General features: G+C 41.0%; 1 protein-coding gene across 1 annotated transcript in view; it reads left to right on the top strand.

The window, feature by feature from the left end:
* The window catches only part of CDH2 (cadherin 2), a 235,457-nt gene that overhangs the window by 32,555 nt on the left and 182,418 nt on the right, over nt 1-20,484 (top strand). Inside the window, exon 2 of the mRNA XM_047794018.1 lies at nt 15-126. Coding sequence (XP_047649974.1) covers nt 15-126 — 112 coding nt within the window. The remainder of the gene's footprint in view (nt 1-14; nt 127-20,484) is intronic.

Here is a 20,484-nt window from a genome sequence, read left to right as displayed (position 1 = left end):
TTCTTGCATTACAGGCGTCTGTGGAGGCTTCTGGTGAGATTGCGTTATGCAAGACTGGATTCCCTGAAGATGTTTACAGCGCCGTCTTGTCCCAGGATGTGCTCGAAGGACAGCCTCTTCTCAATGGTATGATCTCAAAAGATACATTTGTACACCCAGCGTCTAAACTCTTGAAAATGTTCACGGTTAAAAAGTCTCTAAGTGATCTCTACTGTCCCACAAGTAGGAATTTTTCACAGTCTCTGTAATGAGACTGTGGGGACTTTATTTTGGAATTACAGAAGGGCTCATGAATCTCTTAGGTGCATAACTGAAAGGCTCCTGATCTCTTGAAAACATCAGGGATCTTCCATTTTTCATTGCCAGTGGAAACCATTGTACAGTTTACTTTTACAGTTCTTCTGCCTACGTTTTACTGATTTTGAAAATTTGTATTTGTCTAACATCCAATACTACCGGTTTTAAAAATGATTTACAGCCATCCTATACTTAGTATTTTGAATCACAAAAATTGCTATAATATTATCTTTGCTAAGACACATCAAACTTTAACAGATTTAGCAGGTCAAGTCTCAAAGCAGGAGCATCAAATCCATGTTTTTGTTATGCCACTGTTCATAGAAATTACTAGATAGCTGATTTAGTTGTAATATATGTGAGTTTCGAATATAGTCTCCTATGTAAATATGGATCAAGTTCATTATAGCTATCATAGGAAAACTTTTGCCAATAAATATAGATAAAATCTGAACTAAAACTTGAAATTGAAAGCTCCTTCTATTATCTCTAATTGAAAGCAAATAAAATTTTGCTTCGTAATATTTTCATGGACTTATTTATCATTACACAAAATGTCATTGAAATGGGAAAGCAAGAAGAATTGATTGGTAAGTTGTATTTAAGTTCTAATTCCACACAAATCGTGCATATCTCTGAGGGTGCTTTATAGAGCTGCTTTTAGAAAATCTGAGTAACCTCAACTAATTAATTTACACAGGACTCTACCACACAGCCTTAATTGAAGTGCTTCTGTAGCTCTGACAAACCTTAGTGGTACCACACTTAAGAATACCACAGACAGAAGACTTTGAAATGTAAATGGCCCTTAGCTACTAAGATTCTTTGGTACAGGTTATCATTTTATTTTCATTTCTAGTCTCATTGTGATTTGCTCACTCCTATGTGATCTTTCTGAATTGATTTTTTTAAGACATCCTCTCATCCCTGCTTCATTACATTATATTTTAATGAGTAAATGTTAAATCAGTCTCTCAGCACAGAATTGCTGTCTTATCTAGTGGTTAATGGTTGACAAAGTAGAGGTTTAATTCAAATCAAAGTATGTAGATTTGTTTTAAACTTGATGTGAGTCTTGGAGTTCTGCACATTTGTCGTTATCTTTACATCTGTAAATTATTCGGTGGCATCCGTAAATTATTCGGTGGCATCCTGGGACCTGTGTGACCTTAAATATTACTTGAGTACTGAAAAAATATATTGATGCAATTCTAAAGAATACTTCAGGCAGATCGAAGGTGTTGGTGGAATTTGTTGCATTTTTCATTTTATTTTTGATATTCTTTTTTAAGTGGATAATTCCTTCTCCTAGTTTCTTTTGCCAAAAGCTTGTTGAAATCTGCTGGTCACAAATAAACACATGGTCTGTCAGTAGAAACCACTGATTTAACATGAAATATATTAGCATGCTGAGTAGTTTTGAAAATTGAGAACCTCTTTTCTAATTATTAGATGATGCTGGTGACAGTAGAAATTAGGCTCAGCTACTTGCCAGGGTCATTTTTGTATAACCTTAGGACTTTGCTAGAGACGTAAAAATAGAAGATTGAAAATACTTTTGACTCTCTGCTCTAGCCATCTCTGAGGGAAGTGTGTATTACAGGCTCTAGTAGAGTTTCCACACTTTTGGTATGCCCAGTTGCTACCATTTTTATCTTTTTGCCTTTTTTTTTGTCTTTTGTCTATTTAGGGCCGCACCCCTGGCATATGGAGGTTCCCAGGCTAGGGTCGAATCTAACTGTTGCTGACAGCCTACACTACAGCCACAGCAACACCAGATCTGAGACGCCTCTGCAACCTACACCACAGCTCACCGCAATGCCGGATCCTCAACCCACTGAGCGAGGCCAGAAATCAAACCCAAAACCTCATGGTTCCTAATTGGATTTGTTTCTGCTGCGCCGAGACAGGAACACCCTCTTTTAGTTTTTTTAATAAAACTGTTTCTCTCACGACACACCATTACTTGTTTCCTTTATCATTAATATTGTAGAATATATTAAAGGACACCAGCATCTTAATGCTTAAAAGATAAAGTTCATGATATTGATTAGTAGCAAAAAAAACCCCGATTTTTTTTGGAAGGAGGAAGGCTTTTGTGAAACATCAACATTCTTTTTATGGGAATGTTGTTACCTGTTACGCTTATTGTGGAGAATTATTGCTTAGAAGAATTCCAGGTTTTTTTATTTTTAACCTTTTCGATCTCTTTGGAGTTTTTAGTGAGAAGATAATTGAAAGGTGTATACACTGAACCCCAGTGAATACAGTGCTGTAATTACATTCATGAACTCTTTGTACTCCAGTAACTGCCTTCACCTTGTAGAGTCTAAAGCTGAGAGGGATCTCTTGGTGGGCCAACCAGAGTGATCACTTTTGGTATGGTTTTGTGATTTACATGGTTTAAGGAAAAAAATACTTGTGCCTAATAAATATGTAAGTTTTCCAAGGCATTTACCTCATGGCAGGTTCTACCATATTAAGGTTGATTTTACACTCTCAAAGCACAACCCTAACTCTTTTTTTTTTTTTTTTTGTCTTTTGTCCTTTTAGGGCCACACCCACCCCCATGGAGGTTCCCAGGCTAGGGGTCTAATCGGAGCTGTAGCCTCTGGCCTATGCCACAGCCACAGCAGGGTCAGATCTGAGCCGTGTCTGCAACCTACACCACAGCTTATGGCAACACCGGATCCTTAACCCACTGAATGAGGCCAAGGATCGAACCTGCAACCTCATGGTTCCTAGTAGGATTTGTTTCTGGTGTGCCACAATGGGAACTCCACAACTCTTAACTCTTGATGCTTCCTTTAATTTCCCATTGTGAAATTAACATTTGGGGGGACAGGAAAATAGTAGTCCCACAGTATGTATAGGATGGTTTCATAAGATACATCCCCAGCGCACTAGACCTTGTACAAGAGTTTAACATTTTGGCACAGAGGTGCCTTGAATGCTGATTTTTTTTTTTTTTTCAGACAGTTAAATCACAATCATTGAGAAGGTGCTTGAAAAATATTAAGCATTAGATGAAGACAGAAGGTGTTATAGTCATGTTGCAAAAGCTGGACTCTTGTCCAGAGAGTGTCCTCTTCTCCCCACCTGCCCTTCTGTTTTCTGCCATTGTAATGAATTTTATAGAAAGATTGGACAATGAGCTAGTTTTGTCCCTCTTGTGTCTTTTTTGGTTTTCATCTGTGAGTTTTTGGTAAAATTAGAAAGCAGGCAAATGTATTTTGTGATCAACCTTCATATTTCATGTTATATATCATGTTGAATGTTTCTACTCTTTTTGAAAAGGCTTCAGTATTTTTAAAAAAATGACTATCCGGGCCTCTGTTCCATTTTGTTAGCAAAACCAGATTTTGCCTAAATGTGCATCTATTTTTGCACTTACAGGTTGTTTCCATTTTTTCTCTCTTACATATTGTGCTGCTATGGAGATTCTTTTTTAGTGAACTTTGATTTTTCTTGAGGGATATTTTCTTTAGGGATTTATGTTCAAAAGTAGAATTACTAGGCCAAAGGAAATGGAGAGTAGGACCACATTTTTTTTTTTTTTGCATTTTTTTAGGACTCTTCTTTACAGGTCTAAAAGTGTATTAGTTCTTTCCTCCATCCTCATTACCAATGAATTTTAAAATGTTTTTCATGTGCCTACTTCCCCTCAGGTGAAAAACATTCCTTTTTTATCCAGTGGTATTCACTGTACTTGCCTTTTTATAAGTTAGGATCAATTTTAATATATTTAGGTCATCGTTTTTTTACCTTGCATTTTTCCATTCTGTTTTAAAAGCATGTCTTGCCAACCCCTTCATTTTACATATAAGCAAATTGGAGCTCAGAGAGATTATAGGCTTTTTTCCCCTGATTATACAGTTCTTTAGATTGTTAGCTACAGATCTGGAATTAGAACCTGAGTTTCCATGATACCTAATTTAGTGAGGATGAGGATGAGGATGATGTGATGATGTGATGATGATAGAAAACCTTCATGGGGAGTTCTCTTGTGAAGCAGTTGCTTGGGGTCGCTGCTCTGGCTCAGGTATGATCCCTGGACTGGGAACTTCCACATGCTGAGGGTATGGCCAAAACAAGAAAATAAGAACCATCACTGAAGTTCCCGCTGTGGCTCAGCCGTTTAAGAACCTGACATAGTGTCCATGGGAATGCAGGTTAGATTCCTGGACTCACTTGGAGCCAGTGTTGCTGCAAGCTGGCATAGGTTGCAGATGCGGCTCAGATCCGGTGCTGCCATGGCTGCGATGTATGCCTACGTTGCAGCTCTCATTTGACCCTTGACCCAGGAACTTCCATATGCCTCAGGTGTGGCCCTAAAAAAAAAAAAGTGCAAAGAAAAGAAAGAAAGAACGAACAATCCATCATGGAATAACACAGAGAAGAGTGAAAACTAACCTACCATCCATGTGTCTTTTGATAGGTTTATCTTAGAGCTGGTCCTCTTATAACACCATGGCTTGTGTGTTACTAAGCATATTGGGGAATTGGTAACTCTAGGGCAAACAAACCCCCCTGCGATTAAAAAATATCTTTCAGCAGTTGTCACCGTGAATATTTTGTGGGTACCTGTTTACAAGCAGAAAAATTTAGGGCTTCAGAAAATAATATTTAGTCTTGAATATTTCACTTACACTCCACTGAACTAGAAAAAATCTCTTGTGGTAGCACATTACTTGCAAATAAAATAACTGCAATCATAAATTTTCATTCTGTCGCCAGCAGTGTATCTGACACTATAAAATAACCACGCTGCGACTTTGCAGAGAGGATCTAGGCTGTTTTTAGTGTGGATGTCAAGAGTGATTTTCCTGTGTGTTTTGCAATGGTGGTCTGTCTGCTTAGACATCTCGCTAAGTAAACTCCAACTCTGGTCAACATAAATAGCAACCTGCAATTACCGAGAACATTTTCAGTAATACATTCATACTCACCAACTCTGGGCAGCCCATGATGATTATTTTCAACTAGATGGAATTTGATTTAGATTAGTTTACTTACTGATTGAGGCTTGCCTGCATTAACATGCTCAGAGTAAGCTGGTGTATGATATCTTTACATAATACAGAAGCATTTTTTATTATTGAGTAGGACTCTACAGTTGCACTGCTTTTCAAGTAAGAAGAGTGCTTTTGTACACTACATAGTACTGAATTGGGAAGCCATGTATGTTTCACGCAGTTCTGCTTTGTTCTAGGCCTGTATTAATTTGCTAGGAAACCTTGGCTTTTGTTTTAATTAGTTTTGTTTATTTTGATAAATCTTTTTTTTTTGGTGTTGTCATTGAAGCTTAAATGTTTTAAGATGTTTAAAAAGTAAATGTATGAACATCTTGTGTATGAAGTTGGCCAGCTCCATGCACTTTACTGATTTCTAACTGATTACAAGAAAAGGCGTTAAATACCAGGATTGTTCTCTTGGATACTAAGGACAAGCTCTTAGGAGTTACAAATGAAATGCAGCCCTGTAGATTCTTAGGAGTAGAGAACTTTTTTTGTTACTACCTTGTGGTAGTTATTTTTTTTAAAGCTATGCAGTAAGATCAACATAAGAACTAATAAATAAGTGGCATTTATGGTAGGTGGTATACATCCTATGGAGAAAAGTAATGCAGAGAAGAGAAGTAAGGAGACTATATGGTTTTGCTATTTAAATAGGATGGTCAGGGGATACATCATTGAATAAGAATTGATGATGGAGATGGTCCAAGTGCCCTAGATAACTGGGGGAGGAAAATGCAGAATACAGCAAACAGCAAGTGCAAAGGCCCTGAGGCTGGAGTGTGTCTAGAATGTTGAAACGGCAGCAAGCAGCCTGGAGTGATCGGTGTTGGGGAGGGAAGGGGGCAGAATAGTAGGGGATGGGGTCAAATGAGTCTGGTACCATAACAGGTCACATTGTGGGGGGGTCCTGTGGACCACTGTGAGGACTTTGGCTTTGACTATGAAGAGGTAAAAAGCTACTGCAGGGCTTTCAGCAAAGATAAGCTGCCACCTGACTGAAAAAATAGTATTATTTGGGCTATGTGTTGAGAAAAACCAAAACAAAGGTGATAAGAATGGAAGAGGAGATCAGTTAGGGAAGCTAGTGATAGTCTAGGTGAGAGAAGTGGTGGCTTGAACCAAGGTTGAAGCTGTAGAAATAGGAAAAGGGGGTGGATTCTGGCTATTAAAAAAAAAATTTATTGAACTGAAATTCACATAATATAAAATTAGCCATTTTAAAGGGAACCATTCAGTGGAATTTAGTGCATTTTGATGTTCTGTAAGCACTGCCTCAAATCTAATTCCAAATCATTTTTACCACTTCAAAGTAAAACCTCTTATCCAGTAAGCGTTTTCTTCCAAATACTTTCCCCAGTTTCACAAAGCTTTTGTGTCTGGCTTCTTTCACTTAGCATACTGGTTTAAGGTTCATCCAGATTGCAGCTTGTATCAGTACTGCACTCTTTTTTTTTTGGCTGAATAATAGTCCATTGTATGTATGTATAGTATATACAGTTTATAATTTGCCAACTTTGTTTAACCCCTCATTTGTTGATGGACATTTGGAATTTTTTTCACCTTTCGTGAATCGTGCTGGCTTGAACATGGGCAAACATGTACTTTTTGGAGTACTTTGGGGCATATATCTGGGAGAGGAATGAAGAGGGCATATGGTAATTGTGTGTAACTTTTTGAGGAACCGACAGACTGTTCTCCACAGGAGCGGAACCATTTTGCATTCCCACTAGCAATATGCAAGGGTTCCAGTTTTTCCCCTTTCTCGCTAAAACTTGTTATCTCCTGTTTATTTTGATTATAGCCATCCTGGGGAGTGTGAATTGGGACATCTTTGTGGTTGTGATTGACATTTCCTTAATGATTAACAATGTTGAGCATCTTTTCATGTGTATCATCATATATCTTCTTTGGAGAAATATCCACTCAAGTCCTTTGCCCACTTTTTGATTGTCTTTTGTTTAGGAATTGTAAAATTTCTTTATGTATTCTAGATTCTAGACCCTTCTCAGATATATGATTTGTAAATATTTCTCCCACCCTCTAGATTGTCTTTTCATTTTCTCGATAGTGTCCTTTATGCATGAAAGTGTTTACCTTTGATAAGGTACTGCTGACTTATTTTTTCTCTGACTGCTCTTGCTTTTGGTGTCACATCCAAGACTCCATTGTGGGAGTCCCCTGATGTGGCAGTGGGTTAAGGACCCAGTGTTGTCCCTGCAGCGGCCTTGGTTCAATCCCTGGCCCCAGCACTTCTGCACACGTGGAGGGTGTGGTCAAAAAATCAAACAAAAAAGCATTAAAGAAACAAAAAAAAATAAGACTCCATTGCAAAAATCCAAGGTCATAAGGATGTATTCCTGTGTTTTCTTCTAAGATTTTTATGATTTTAGGTTTGCTGTTTAGGTCGTTGACCCATTTTAAGTTAATTTTTGTTTGTAGTGTGAGATACAAGTCCAGCTTTATTCTCAGAACATGTCTTGGCAATAGTGCTGGCAGGATTTGATGGATTGGATGGATGATGTGAGCAAAGAGGGGTCAGGACATTTGGTCTGAACCCTGGGAAGGATGTTAGTCACTGTGATGGGAATGACTGGGAACTTGGTTTGAGTCTGGGGACTCAGTAGTGAGAAGACATTTAGATGTGGGTTTGGGGTTTAGTGGAGCACGTTGCACTTCCAGTGGGGATTACTGAGTGTATGAAGCAAGGCCACGACCCAGGGTGAAATCACCAAGGGGAGCTGAGGGTGAGGAGAAAACCAGAGAAAGAGAGAAGTGGTTTCTTAGGGAGTCTTTGAACACTCCAGGATTAGGAAGCCAGGATTAAGAGGTGGCATGGAGACTGAGAAGGCGTGATCAGGGAGGGAGATGAAAACTCAGTGGGATGCGGTGTCCTCAAAGGCAGGTGAAGAGTGTTTCAAAGGGAGGGAGTCACCATCTGTGCCAAATGCTACTGAAAGGTTAACTCAGATGAGGGCTAAGAGTTCACCCTGGATTTCACAACATCGAGGGAACAGGGCATCTTTGATTTGAGTGTGTTCTCTGCTCAGGTGGAGGAGGGAAGCTGGCTACAGATGGAGTCTCCCTTGAGAAGGAAGAAGAGAAATTGGGTGGTGGTTGGAGAGGGAAGGTGGGGGGTCAACCAAGGATATTTTTTTAAAGATGGGCATAACGTGTGTGCGTGATGATGGCAAAGGCTCCAGTAGGGAGGGAAGAAGTGATGGTGCAGAAGACAGGCGATAATCACGAGGGCAATAGCATGGAGTGGACTAGAGAAATGAGATCAGGCGGGACTTAGGAATCTGTGCTCGTGACAAGCTTCGCAGATGTTTTCATGTACCTGCATTTGGGAGTCACTCTAACACATTTTGTTGAGTCACTCCTAAAAGGGTTTTAAAACTCCTTCCTTTCAGCCTGATGATTTTATGTCAGCAGAAGGTTTGCTGTACACAAATGGCAGATAGGATAAAAATGCAACCCTTGTGGTGTTCGATGATGTAAACAGTGTTTTCATTGCTGTAGCATCCTTGACAGATGGTTATCCAGTTTCTGCAAGGGGACTGCTGCTCCTCCCTCCCCCCCAGGAGGAAGAGATCACTCCTTTACAAAGTCTGCTCCCTCGCTGGAAAGCTCTCACTGTTAAAAAGTGATTTCTCATAAAGTTTAACCGAAACATATGTTCCTACATTTTTTTCCCACTGGTGCCTGTTTCGTCATTTGGCATTGCACGGAGCAACGAGTGCGCTCCCCTTCTGCTCGGGGGTCATTCGTTTCATCCTTTTTCATTGAACAGGAAGGATTTTTTGATCATTTGTCACGGGCCAGGACTTTTTCAAGGAACAGGGCAGTGCTGGTCAACAAGACAGGCAGAATTGTTGTAGTGGAAACTTCCTTCAAGAGGTCCTTGAAATACCTGAGCAGCATTGCCTTGGCTCCGTACATCAGTGCCAAGGGCTGAACATCAGTGTCTTCAGTGGTGTTTGAACATTCTGGTTTACTCTTTCTTTTCAAACAGAGGAAACTGAGGAGTTCCCGTCATGGCGTATCGGAAACGAATCTGACTAGGAACCATGAGGTTGCGGGTTTGATCCCACCTTGCTCAGTAGGTTAAGGATCCGGGGTTGTTGTGAGCTGTGGTGTAGGTTGTAGATGTGTCTTGGATCTGATGTTGCTATGGCTGTGGTGTAGGCCGGCAGCTCCAGCTCCAGTTGGACCCCTAGCCTGGAAACCTCCATATGCCAAGGATTCGGCCCTAAAAAAGACACCCCCCCCCAAAAAAAAAAAAAAAAACAGAGGAAACTGAACTTCCCTCCGTGACTGAACACAGACCTTCTGGTCCTGCCCGCGCTGCCAAAGCATCTTTCTTGTCTTTGGTGTGGACTTGATATTGTGCATCAATGCATTGTTCTGTAGGCTCCTGTTAAGACTGTGGTTAATGAAAACTCATAGGTGTTTTTCAGATGACTGCTTACCACCTTGCACTTAAAAAATTGATTTTTGAACTCAAATGTTAGACTTATAAGTAGATTTTTTTTTCCCTCAAAAAAAAAGGCCCCAGCTTCAACACCATCTGGAGACCCCAACTGGCAACCCAGACACATAGAAGCCCTAGGAATCAATGCCAGTATTTATTTTCAATCCTCATTTGAACAAAGAGGCATATGATAACATCTACGAGTTTTAGATGACATAGCTGCCCAGGCAGTGGAATAAACCACACACATGCACGTGCTTTTAAACTGTTAAATGACCAAAAAGTGCTTGATGAATGTCAGCCTGCAGCAACTTCTAGACACATGTTAAGGCTTTATTTCAATTCGTGGTCTATGGTTTTCTTAAAATTGGATTTCTTCATGTTAGGCAATGGAGAAAAGGCCCATTTCAGATAAATGTAGTCATAAATAACAGGAGGTTTAGATCACCTTGCTTATCACTTTCTGACATTCCTGCTGAAAACATGAATTTCATTCATTTTAATGAGAAATAAAAATCACCTTGGAGTTCCCTGGTGGCCCAGCAGTTAAGGACTTGACGTGTCACTGCTGTGGCTTGGGTCACTGTTGTGGCAAATGTTTGATCCCTGGAGCAGAAATTTTTGCATCTGTGAGTGTGGGAAAAAAAAAAATCACCTATTTTCAAGAATGCACATGTCTTATTAAATTACATCTGTAAGTGTTACAGAGTCTCCATTTCATCTTGAGGACTTTTATCTCAATAGATGGTTATCCCTTTAACTGACAGAAAATGGAACGGAGATGAATCTTTTTTTTTTCTTTTTTGGTCACCTCCTGGCATGGGGTTCCTGGGCCAGGGATCAGATCTGAGCTACAGTTGTGACCCATGCTGCAGCTACAGCAATACTGTATCTTTAAACCTCTGTGCTGGGCCAGGGATCGAACCTTCAATGCAGCACTCCAGAGATGCCCGCCACTGATGCCGTTGCACCACAATAGGAACTCCAGAGATGAATCTTTTGAATGGCTCTCTCATTACATTTGGAGATGCGAACACGTGTGTGTGTGTGTGTGTGTGTGTGTGTGTGTGTTTTGTTTCTACCTTCAGTAATTTTGTGTTTTTGAACCCTGTCTCTGCAGGATTCTAAAGTTTTGCTTTTTTAAAATTGTTCCTTGTTGATTCTTTCATAGATCAATCTGATGGTGATTTATTCACTGGAAAGGGGAAAGTCATTACCTTCTCTCCATTATTTTTCCCTTCTTCAGTGTGGACTAGGATCCTTTTTGGATGCATTAGTTTGCTATTATTTGGGGGAAGAAGTGTCTTTCAGGCTTTTTATTTTTTCCCCCCAAATGGAATTGGCATCATACTCTGTTGTTACAAAAGTGAAATCGAGAATACCTGCCACTTTGAGGACCTGTGGCTTTCCCCGGAATGTGCCTCCTCTGAGCCTCACAGCCAGCTGGTCTTTGTGACCCTGTGTCATTTCACCTCCATGTGAGGTTTCCAGTCTATGAGGAATATCCCAGTAACATATGAATTCATCCATTTTAGTTGCACTACCTTTTAATGACTATTATGCGGCTCTGCACTTTTTATATGTTTTCATAACTGCAAGTGTAATTTTTGTTTCTAGTATTTGTATTAAAAAGTGCAGGAAATTATTCTTCCACAGTTCTCTTAAATCTTTTTTTTTTAAACCAATATTATTGGTTTTCAGACATTAAGGTTTTTTTACAGATGAACTTCAGGTGATTATAATCTACCTGACTTAGTATGGATTTCCATGACAGAAACACAGATCCAGATGGGTTTTTAGAGGTGTTATACCTTGAAGATTGTATGTTACCTCTTCTGTAATTGCTTTTTTATGTAGAAGCCCCCTTTCTGTCTTTGTTTGGAAAGCTTTGGATCAGCATCTAAAAGAGTATGGAAGAGTTCCTGTCATGGCTCAGCAGGTTAAGAAACTGACTAGTATCCATGACGATGCGGGCCTGATCCCTGGCCTCACTCAGTGGGTTAAGGATCTGGTGTTGCTGTGAAATTCACAGTGTAGTTTGCAATCCGGCTCAGAGTTGCTGTGGCTGTGGTGTAGGCTGACGCATGCAGCTTGATTCAACCCCTAGTCTGGGAACTTCCGTATGCTGCAGGTGCAGCCCTAAAAAGAATGAATGAATGAATGAATGAATAAATACATAAATAAAATATTGATGAAACCTTTGTTCATGTGAACAATTAGAATGCATCTGGGTCCACTATTCATATTTTTTGTTTGTTTTTAAACATTTGAAGATTTATTTTACCAGATGCTCAGATAAGGAGACTCTGAAGTTCTGAAAAAGGGCTAGTAAGGTGAGACTAAGATTCTTCATTTGCCTGGTAGAAAAAAAAATTACAACAAAGAAAATAGGCCATAAGTTTTAATTCCTAAAGCTGCAATCCCCTCTTTCCTGGGCACCTGTTTAACCAAAGGCATTTCTGTCAGAGGGAAAGCACTTGATAGACTGCGTTTGATTTTCCTCTGGCAGCAACTGGCCTCCCTGAAGTTCTCCTTGCCTATTAGCCCTTGACTTTCTTTGGCGGTCTGTCGAATGACCTCTGCAAACCTGACACATAAGGGTGAGTTCATTCTTACTTTTGTCTTTCATTTCAGAATTTCACTTTAAAAAATGTTCTTAGATTAGCAGGTATTATGAATTTAACAAAGTATCCATGTGGAAATTCTCAGAAACTGGGGAGTATTGGTGTTCCCAGCATTTATTCCACAAATATTTGTTTTCTCTTCAGGGTAAGGAAGTCACTCGGCATTGCCTTGGAAAATGCCAGTACTCAGCTCACACTTATTAGCTGTGGTGGTGGGGAAAATAGCCCCAGTTTGGGGTAATTATTTAAATTATAAATGTTTCTTTGTTGCTCTTCTGTGTGGCTTTAAAGGGCAAAAATAATGGGCCACCTTAATGAAATAATCGGAGAAAAATTTCGACAGAGCTGAAAATTTGTTCTCCTTGTTCCTTTGTGAAATTAAACCTTGCAGATTTTCACATTATGCATATATGTAATTATTCCTTCAGCTCAGTCACTTAGATCTGCTATGGCATCTTTTGTTGACTTGTCATCTATTCTGTTGATGTAGAAGACATTTATTAAACCATCTTGTGGCATTAATATTGTAGGGAAATGTTCCCTTATGAGGTAATCTCCCACTAACTACTCAAACTGATAAAGTCCCAGTATGGTATTGTCACATTACTAATAATTAGCAAATTAGTAGATAGCGTGAATTCTCAATCCCTATTAGTTCTGTGGTCTCAGAAGTTCAGTTGTTTTATATTTCAGTGTCCTAATTGCTTAACCCATCTCAAATAATAATTTTAATTTATTATTTTTCAAGGCAACCATTTAAATAAACTAAGCAAGTAAGAACAGGACGCATCCTTTGTTTTGCTGATTATTGATATATAATGACTGGTGGTGTCAGCTTGCACATGATATGTTGTAATTTGTAAGAATTGCCTTAACTTTGGTGTTTAGATTAAATATTTATAAGTGTATTCCATTTGTATAACATTTTATACTTCCTTTTTTTTTTGTCTTTTCTAGGGCTGCACCTGCGGCACATGGAGGTTCCCAGGCTAGGGGTTGAATTGGAACTATAGCCACCGGCCTACACCAGAGCCACAGCAATGTGGGATCCAAGCCGAATCTGCGACCTACACCACAGCTCCACGGCAACGCCGGATCCTTAACCCACTGAGCAAGGACAGGGATCGAACCGGAAACCTCATGGTTCCTAGTTGGATTTGTTAACCACTGCGCCATGATGGGAACTCCATATACTTCTTGAGAACTCTCGTAAATGTCATTTTAATTGCCCCAAACTCTGAGGGACAGCTTAGAAGGGGCCTGCGGCAGGGATGGGGAAGGGGAGCATTTCTGTGTCCACACAGTGAAAGTGAGTTCACAGAGGGGAGGTGGTTCACTTAGAATTCTGAATAGGAGTTCCTGTTGTGGCTCAGAGGTATCCATGAGGATGTAGGTTCGATCCCTGGCCTTGCTCAGTGGGTTAAGGATCTGGTGTTGTTTCGAGCTGTGGTGTAGGTCACAGATGCAGCTTGGATCTGGAGTGGCTGTGGCTGTGGTGTAGGCAGGCAGCTGTAGCTCCAATTCAGCCCCTAGCCTGGGAACTTCCATGTGCCACAAGTGTGGCCCTAAAAAGCAAAAAAAAAAAAAAAAAAAAAAGAGAGAGAGAGAGAGAGAACCTAAGTGGTCTGGTGGTCTGGATACTGTCTTTTGATTTCTGTCCACTGTACAGAGTCCTTCCCCTCCAGCCCACGAGGGCAGTGCTTCTCGGGAAGCCTGCTGTGGATGGAACATTCCATGCCCTTCACCTCTCTCACTCCCCCACATGCCAGTACTCATTTGCTTGTCTGGGGTTTTAAGATCCCTGTTGTCTGTCTAAGGTACGCATTCATTTTCTCATCCCCCCCCCCCAAAAAAAAATGATCACAAAACCTCGCTTTGTTCCCTAGTTCTTCTCAGTCATTTGGTCCTTTGCCCCACCTTTTTGAACTCTGATGGATTCTCAGCAACTCTTAGTTCTGTTTTAGTTTGTTGTTGTTGTCGTTTGCTTGTTTTTTTGTTTCCTGGGGAGAGTGGGTAGGTTGTACCATCACCATCTACCCAGCGTACTGTACACCATGAACGATTCCTACTGAAAGAGGCATTCGTTTCTATGGACGATGGCAGAAGACACAGGTAGCCCTCAAGACGCAGCATCTTGATCTTGCCAGTTATCAATGGGCACAGATACAGAGATGAATCCTTAACGCTTGAGTAAAGGTCAAGTGTGTGAGCGCTCTAGGCAGCAGCAGAAGACTGCATACAGATTAGAGGTTTCATGGTCCAATAACAATAATCGATTTTTTATTTATCAAGTGACTCTGTATTCCAAGTCCTTAAGAGAAATTGAGTCTCGTCTTTACCTGTGTTACAGGTGAGGAAATTCAGAGGTAAACCATTACAGTGCGATTTCCCCTGGGCATACCATTAACAAGTGGTGGCATCTGGGGCTTGAGTCCAGGTCTGTGGGATTTCCACTCCTGTGCTCTTCCCGATGGACCGTGTTGCCTCCATAGGCTATGCTGAAAATCCAGGCAAATGAGGGGCCAGATCCAGCAGAGATGAGGTCTTAAGGAGGCCTTTGAGCTGCACTTGGGACAGTGGCAGTTTGGATGGATAAGGAGGTGTGATAGATAAGAAGTGTGTGTCCGAGATCAGATTGACAGGGAAGGAAGATTGTCATTGTGAATTCTCCGCTACCAAGTAGACCCATGGGACAAAGTCTTAAAGACCTGAAAGCGTTCCAGAGCAAGGGATTGAGTTGGCTGATGGGGTGGGAGTCATCCAGAGCTGGCGAGGGGAATTAGGCAATTACGCTAGAGAGGACAGTGTGGATGAAGGGGACCTGAAAAGCTGTGAACAGTAGATGACTAAAGATTTGCAAGCTTCAGTTGTGTAGTGGACACTGTGGTGGCCTTCTCGGAGATTCCTTCCTCAATTGCTGTTTGCATATCTACGCCTGGCTGCCCCATGCTGTTACTTCGTAGCTTTAGGGGACGCTTAAACCCCCTCCAGTTCAAGGCAGGAGACAACATAGTCTTATTCCTCTGACCGCAGTGGAGACCTTTGGACCAGTGAGGTCAAATTTAGGGAAGTTTTGCTCCCTCTCAACCTGTGTGTCTGGGTCTCTTGCCTCCTCACCCTCCTGCCCGCCACATCTTTCCCTTTCCCTCCCTGGTTCTCTTCCTCCCTGGACGAGGACAAGGAAGCAGATCATCTCCAGAGTTCTTGCCAGTCAATCACTTGCAGGCAGAGTGGAGAGAAGGAGAGAAGGAAAGAAGCCTGGCATTTGACACAATTACTCGGCTGTTGCATCAGTATAATCCAAAACTTTCCCATCCCTGGGCTTCCCAGCATCGTAGCTGATGAGCCCTGTCGACTGTGCGAGGCAGCGTGAAAAGAGTTCCTCTTACTTGCAGTGAGGCGCCTGCGGGCCAGTGATGGGTCATCCTGAAGGTCCCTCTGAAGATGGGAGCACAGGCCTCGCGGGGGTGTGAGGAACTGGCTTCCTTCCGTGGTTGGGGCCAGGAAGGGGAAGTTTCAAGACAGAGTTGTGACAGGTGCTGCTTGGACCAGGGGCCTGTGCTCCTCTGCTGTGGGCCTGAGAGGGTGACCAGCTCTGTGCGGTGGGACTGTGTCACTTCCGGACCCAGAACACCCCAACCCCCGCCGGCCCACCCCCACACCCCCATCCCACCCCCAGTGCCTCACACAAGGCCTGCCAAATCCTGGCCGTAACTCTAGCTGATAGATGAAATGAATGATGGGGTGCAAACAAAAGTTTAGAGATTTATTGAGAAACAGGAAATGAGGTCGAGGAGAGTATCATCTATTGCAGGAAATAGTATGGAAATTAAAAGAAGAATGAAGTCTTTAGTAATTTAGAAAGATGCAAATGGGAGGCTAGCTTGTGCACCGATGAAAAATATTTGGGTAAAAGAAAATTTTAACTAAGCTGGAGGGTCTCCCTGCTTTAGGCTACAAAATACTGCTTAGGGAACAATGTCTTCTCAACTTTATCCTATTTTTTTTCCTCTCTCTCTCTCTCTTTTTCTAAATGGATTATTTCTTTTTCTCTCAGTCTCTTCCAAATACTTTGATTTTTCTATAAGAATATATTGTAAGATAGAGGCGTACATGAAGAAAAATTAAGGGCTTTTTCTAGGTCAGATCTTAATAGAAGATCACCATGGCAGTGATTGATGTGCTATGTGAAGATTCTATCAGAGTGTTCCGGTAACTTGCCTAGAAGTGAAGTGAGGTGTTGTCATTAAAAATCCACAGGGTGCTTGCATAGGGACCTTGTTATGATTGTCTTTGCTCTTGTGGCCTCTTTTATTACAAAGTAAGGGTGCAGAAGTTATTCAAAGGGTTGGAGTTTTAAAAATTGAAAGGAAATTCATACCGAGTAATTTTTTTTCTTTAGTTCTATCTTAGTCCCTCTAGGCTGCTGTTATTCTTATAGATGTATACACAGCAGAAATTTATTTCTCCTTGGCTCTGGAGGCTGGCAAGTCCAAGATCAAGACTTGGGCTGATTCATCAAGGGCCTGCTTCCTGGTTCACAGTCTTCTCATTGGCTCCTCAGATGGTGGAAAGGGCCAGGGAGCTCACTGGGTTTGGTTTGTTTGTTTGTTTTCTTTTTTTAATTTCTTTTTAGGGCTGCACCTGCAGCATAGGGAAGTTCTTGGGCTAGGGGTCAAATTGGAGCTGTAGCTGCTGGCCTACGCCACAGCCACAGCAATGCGGGATCCAAGCTACGTCTGTGACCTACACCACACAACTCATGACAACACTGGATCCTTAACCCATTGAGTGAGGTGTGAGGGATCTAACCTGCATCCTCATGGATACCAGTCAGATTCTGAACCTGCTGAACCACAGTGGAAACTGCTGTTGGTTTTGTTTTAATGAGGACACTAATCCCATCATGGGGACACCATCCTTATGACCTGATTACTTCCTTAAGTCCCTACCTCCCGATGCCATCGATGCCATCGTATCAGGGAATAGGGTTCATTACAGGAATTTGGGGACAGCCACAAATATTCAGTCTGTAGCAAGTTCCTAGCATAAACTTTAGTGTTTACTAAACCTACATTTTAGTATTTTTAAAATACAAAAGATAGAGAATTCTAAATTTGTAGAAAGGGCAGAAGAAACATAAAAGAAAATTATCACTTTCAATCACAGTAGAACTTAGGATATCTTATTGGAACTTTTTTGTGGAGGTCATTCTGTCAACACATTATATGGTATCTACTGGTCCAAAATGACATGTGCTTTCTCAGATTTTTGAAACTGTTTTTTTTTTTTTTTTGTTATATGTCTGGTTAACTGGGGACATGATATAAAGAGATGTTTGTAAAAGAAAGATTCCAGAGTTCCCGTCGCGGCACAGTGGAAATGAATCCGACTAGGAATGATGAGGTTGTGGGTTCGATCCCTGGCCTTGCTCAGTGGGTTAAGGATCCGGCATTGTCGTGAGCTGTGGTTCAGGTCTCAAACATGGTTCGGATCCCGAATTGCTGTGACATAGACTGGCAGCTGTAGCTCTGATTTGACCCCTAGCCTGGGAACTTCCTTATGCCTCTGGTACAGCCCTAAAAATAAAAAAAAAGAGAAAGATTCCATTGAATGGATGAAGGTGTGTACTCAGATATGTGTCTGCTTCTGAATTTTTAATTAATTCTTAAAGGGTGCTCATCAAAATTTGGGATTACTGAAGTCCCACCCTCCCATGGAAATATAATGCTTTCGGAATTCCCATAGTGGCTCAGTGGTAACGAACCTGACCAGTATCCATGAGGAGGCAGGTTGGATCCCTAGCCTCAAAGTGTCTCAGTGGGTTAAGGATCCAGCGTTGCCATGAGCTGTGGTATAGGTCGAAGGTGCAGTTTGGTTCTGGCATTGCTGGGGCTGTGGTATAGGCCAGCAGCTGCAGCTCCTTTTTGACCCTAGCCTGGGAACTTCTATATGCCTTGGGTGTGACCCTAAAAAGACAAAAAAAAAAAAAAAAGAAAAAAAGAAAAAGATAAAGAAATGTAATGCTTTCACTGCTTTCCACCACTTTAAAGGAGGGCTTATTACTCTCACAGTCAACTTCACTTCAGAAAGTCTTGGCAGCATTACAGCACTCTGCGCCCCAACAGAGGGAATGTAATTTTAGGCTTTAGCCTCTGGAGATGGAGCCCAAATCCTCTCCTGCAGGGCTCTCTGGAAGAGGCCTGCTCAGCTGCTATGATGCTCTCCGTTTTCCCAGGGCATTTGCCAGTTCATTCTGCTGTGGAGACCCCAGCTAGGCTTGGTGTGATGACTTCCCACGTGTGCTGTTTGGGGTGGGTGGATACCCATGTCTAAAAGCCAGCAGTTTTCAAATTGTTATCGCTGTTTTTACTTTGCTCTTTTCTTTTTTTTTCAAAGTATAGTTGATTGACAGTGTTGTGCCAATTTCTGCTGTACAGCGAAGTGACCCAGTCATACATATATATATACATTCCTTTTCTCATACTATCTTCCATCGTGTTCTGTCCCAAGAGATTAGATATAGCTCCCTGTGCTATGCAGCAGGATCTCATTGCTTATCCATTCTAAAGGCAGTTGTTTGGATCTGCTGGCCCCAAACTCCCAGGGCCCTCCGGCTTCCTCCCTCAAATTGTTTTGGGCAACATTGTCAGAAATCCATTTTTTGACCCTGTGTATATGCATTTCACAAGACAATACACTTAACTCTTGACTGTGATGTACTGTTTTTCCATTCCATTCCGGATTATACTAAAAATCTGTTGTTATCTGCACTTTGAAAAGCAGTGTATTTGCCCTGCTTTCTAGAGTGGGGCTCCAGAGCCTCCGGAGGACGCTTTCTGTCTGTTCTTCAGCAGAAAGGGTCCTCTGACGACTTATGCATGTCCACGGTCACCCGGTTACGGTTAATGTCATTCCGAAGTGGTCATAATGCTTGACAGGTATTTATTTATTGAACATCGTGTACTAGATATGAAAGGTTTTTGTGTGTGTGCATGAATTACCACCTATTTGCCTTAAGATCACCTGTTAGCTGTGAGCACTGTGATCTTATTATCTATTTTACAAATGAAAAGAGTTTTGTTATTCTGCCATAGAAAAAACCACTATGCTTAATGCTGTATTATTCCAAAAATTCAGCTTTTTGACCTAATAACACTTCTCTTATGTAGTTCTAGATGTCCTAAAAATAGGTAAGAAAAAGGCATGTAAATGAGGATTGCTGATATATAGAGTTATTCTTTATTTTTTACAAGTTAATAATTTGTATTTTCCAAGTTACAGCCATGTTACTAGCATCTCATTGATAGTCATGTGATTTGCAAATCATAAGGTGAACTTTCATTAAGAACAAGAAAGTTTTGATGTTTTCTCTTTGATTTAGATTTACCCAAGATATCAAGACTGTCTTCTCTCAAATATTTCTTGATTATTGCCACGATTAAAACATATTTATGTAAGTTGTAGCTAGATGTTCATATGCAGGTAGTGGTGTTTTGTTTGTGCTTTTAAAATTTTTACAGCTGTAATTTAAAAATATGAAAGTGATGGAGGTGCTTTTTTTTTTTTCCAGAGAAAAATAATTTAGCATTAGGAAGATGTCAGCTTTGGTCCCAATGATGTTTTGAAAGGCAAATTAGAATTTTCAGTGGAGTAGTTAATAACCACTGATGAACACACACAATGGCAATTCTAAGGTATATTTGCATCCAGAAGGGATAAAAAGCACATAGTATATGATGGCTAATTGTTTTGAGTGGGATCCTTCTGAAGCCTGTATGTGAAGATCTGATGTTATTAGAGATGATGGGTGATCTGTCCGTTGTTGGCTGCATCTGAAATTAGTTTACTTTCAAATGTAAGCAAAACAGCAGTTCAGATAGGCTTTGGTTTGTATATTTACCAGAACCAAATAAATAGGATGTGTATTGAACATGTGGCAGAACTCATTCTATTTATTGTGTTTTTGTCTTTCTTTAGGAGGTAGCCTTTGGGAGGTAACCTGCTTCATAATGGGGTTAATGCTAAATCTAGCTAGCATTCATTGGCTCCTGAATTTGTGAATGCCACTGAA

This window comes from Phacochoerus africanus, chromosome 8 (genome assembly GCF_016906955.1).
Source record: "Phacochoerus africanus isolate WHEZ1 chromosome 8, ROS_Pafr_v1, whole genome shotgun sequence".
NCBI classification, from domain to species: Eukaryota; Metazoa; Chordata; class Mammalia; order Artiodactyla; family Suidae; genus Phacochoerus; species Phacochoerus africanus.
The sequence above is the reverse complement of the archived record's forward strand: the minus strand, read 5'-3'. Positions and strand labels throughout refer to the sequence as shown.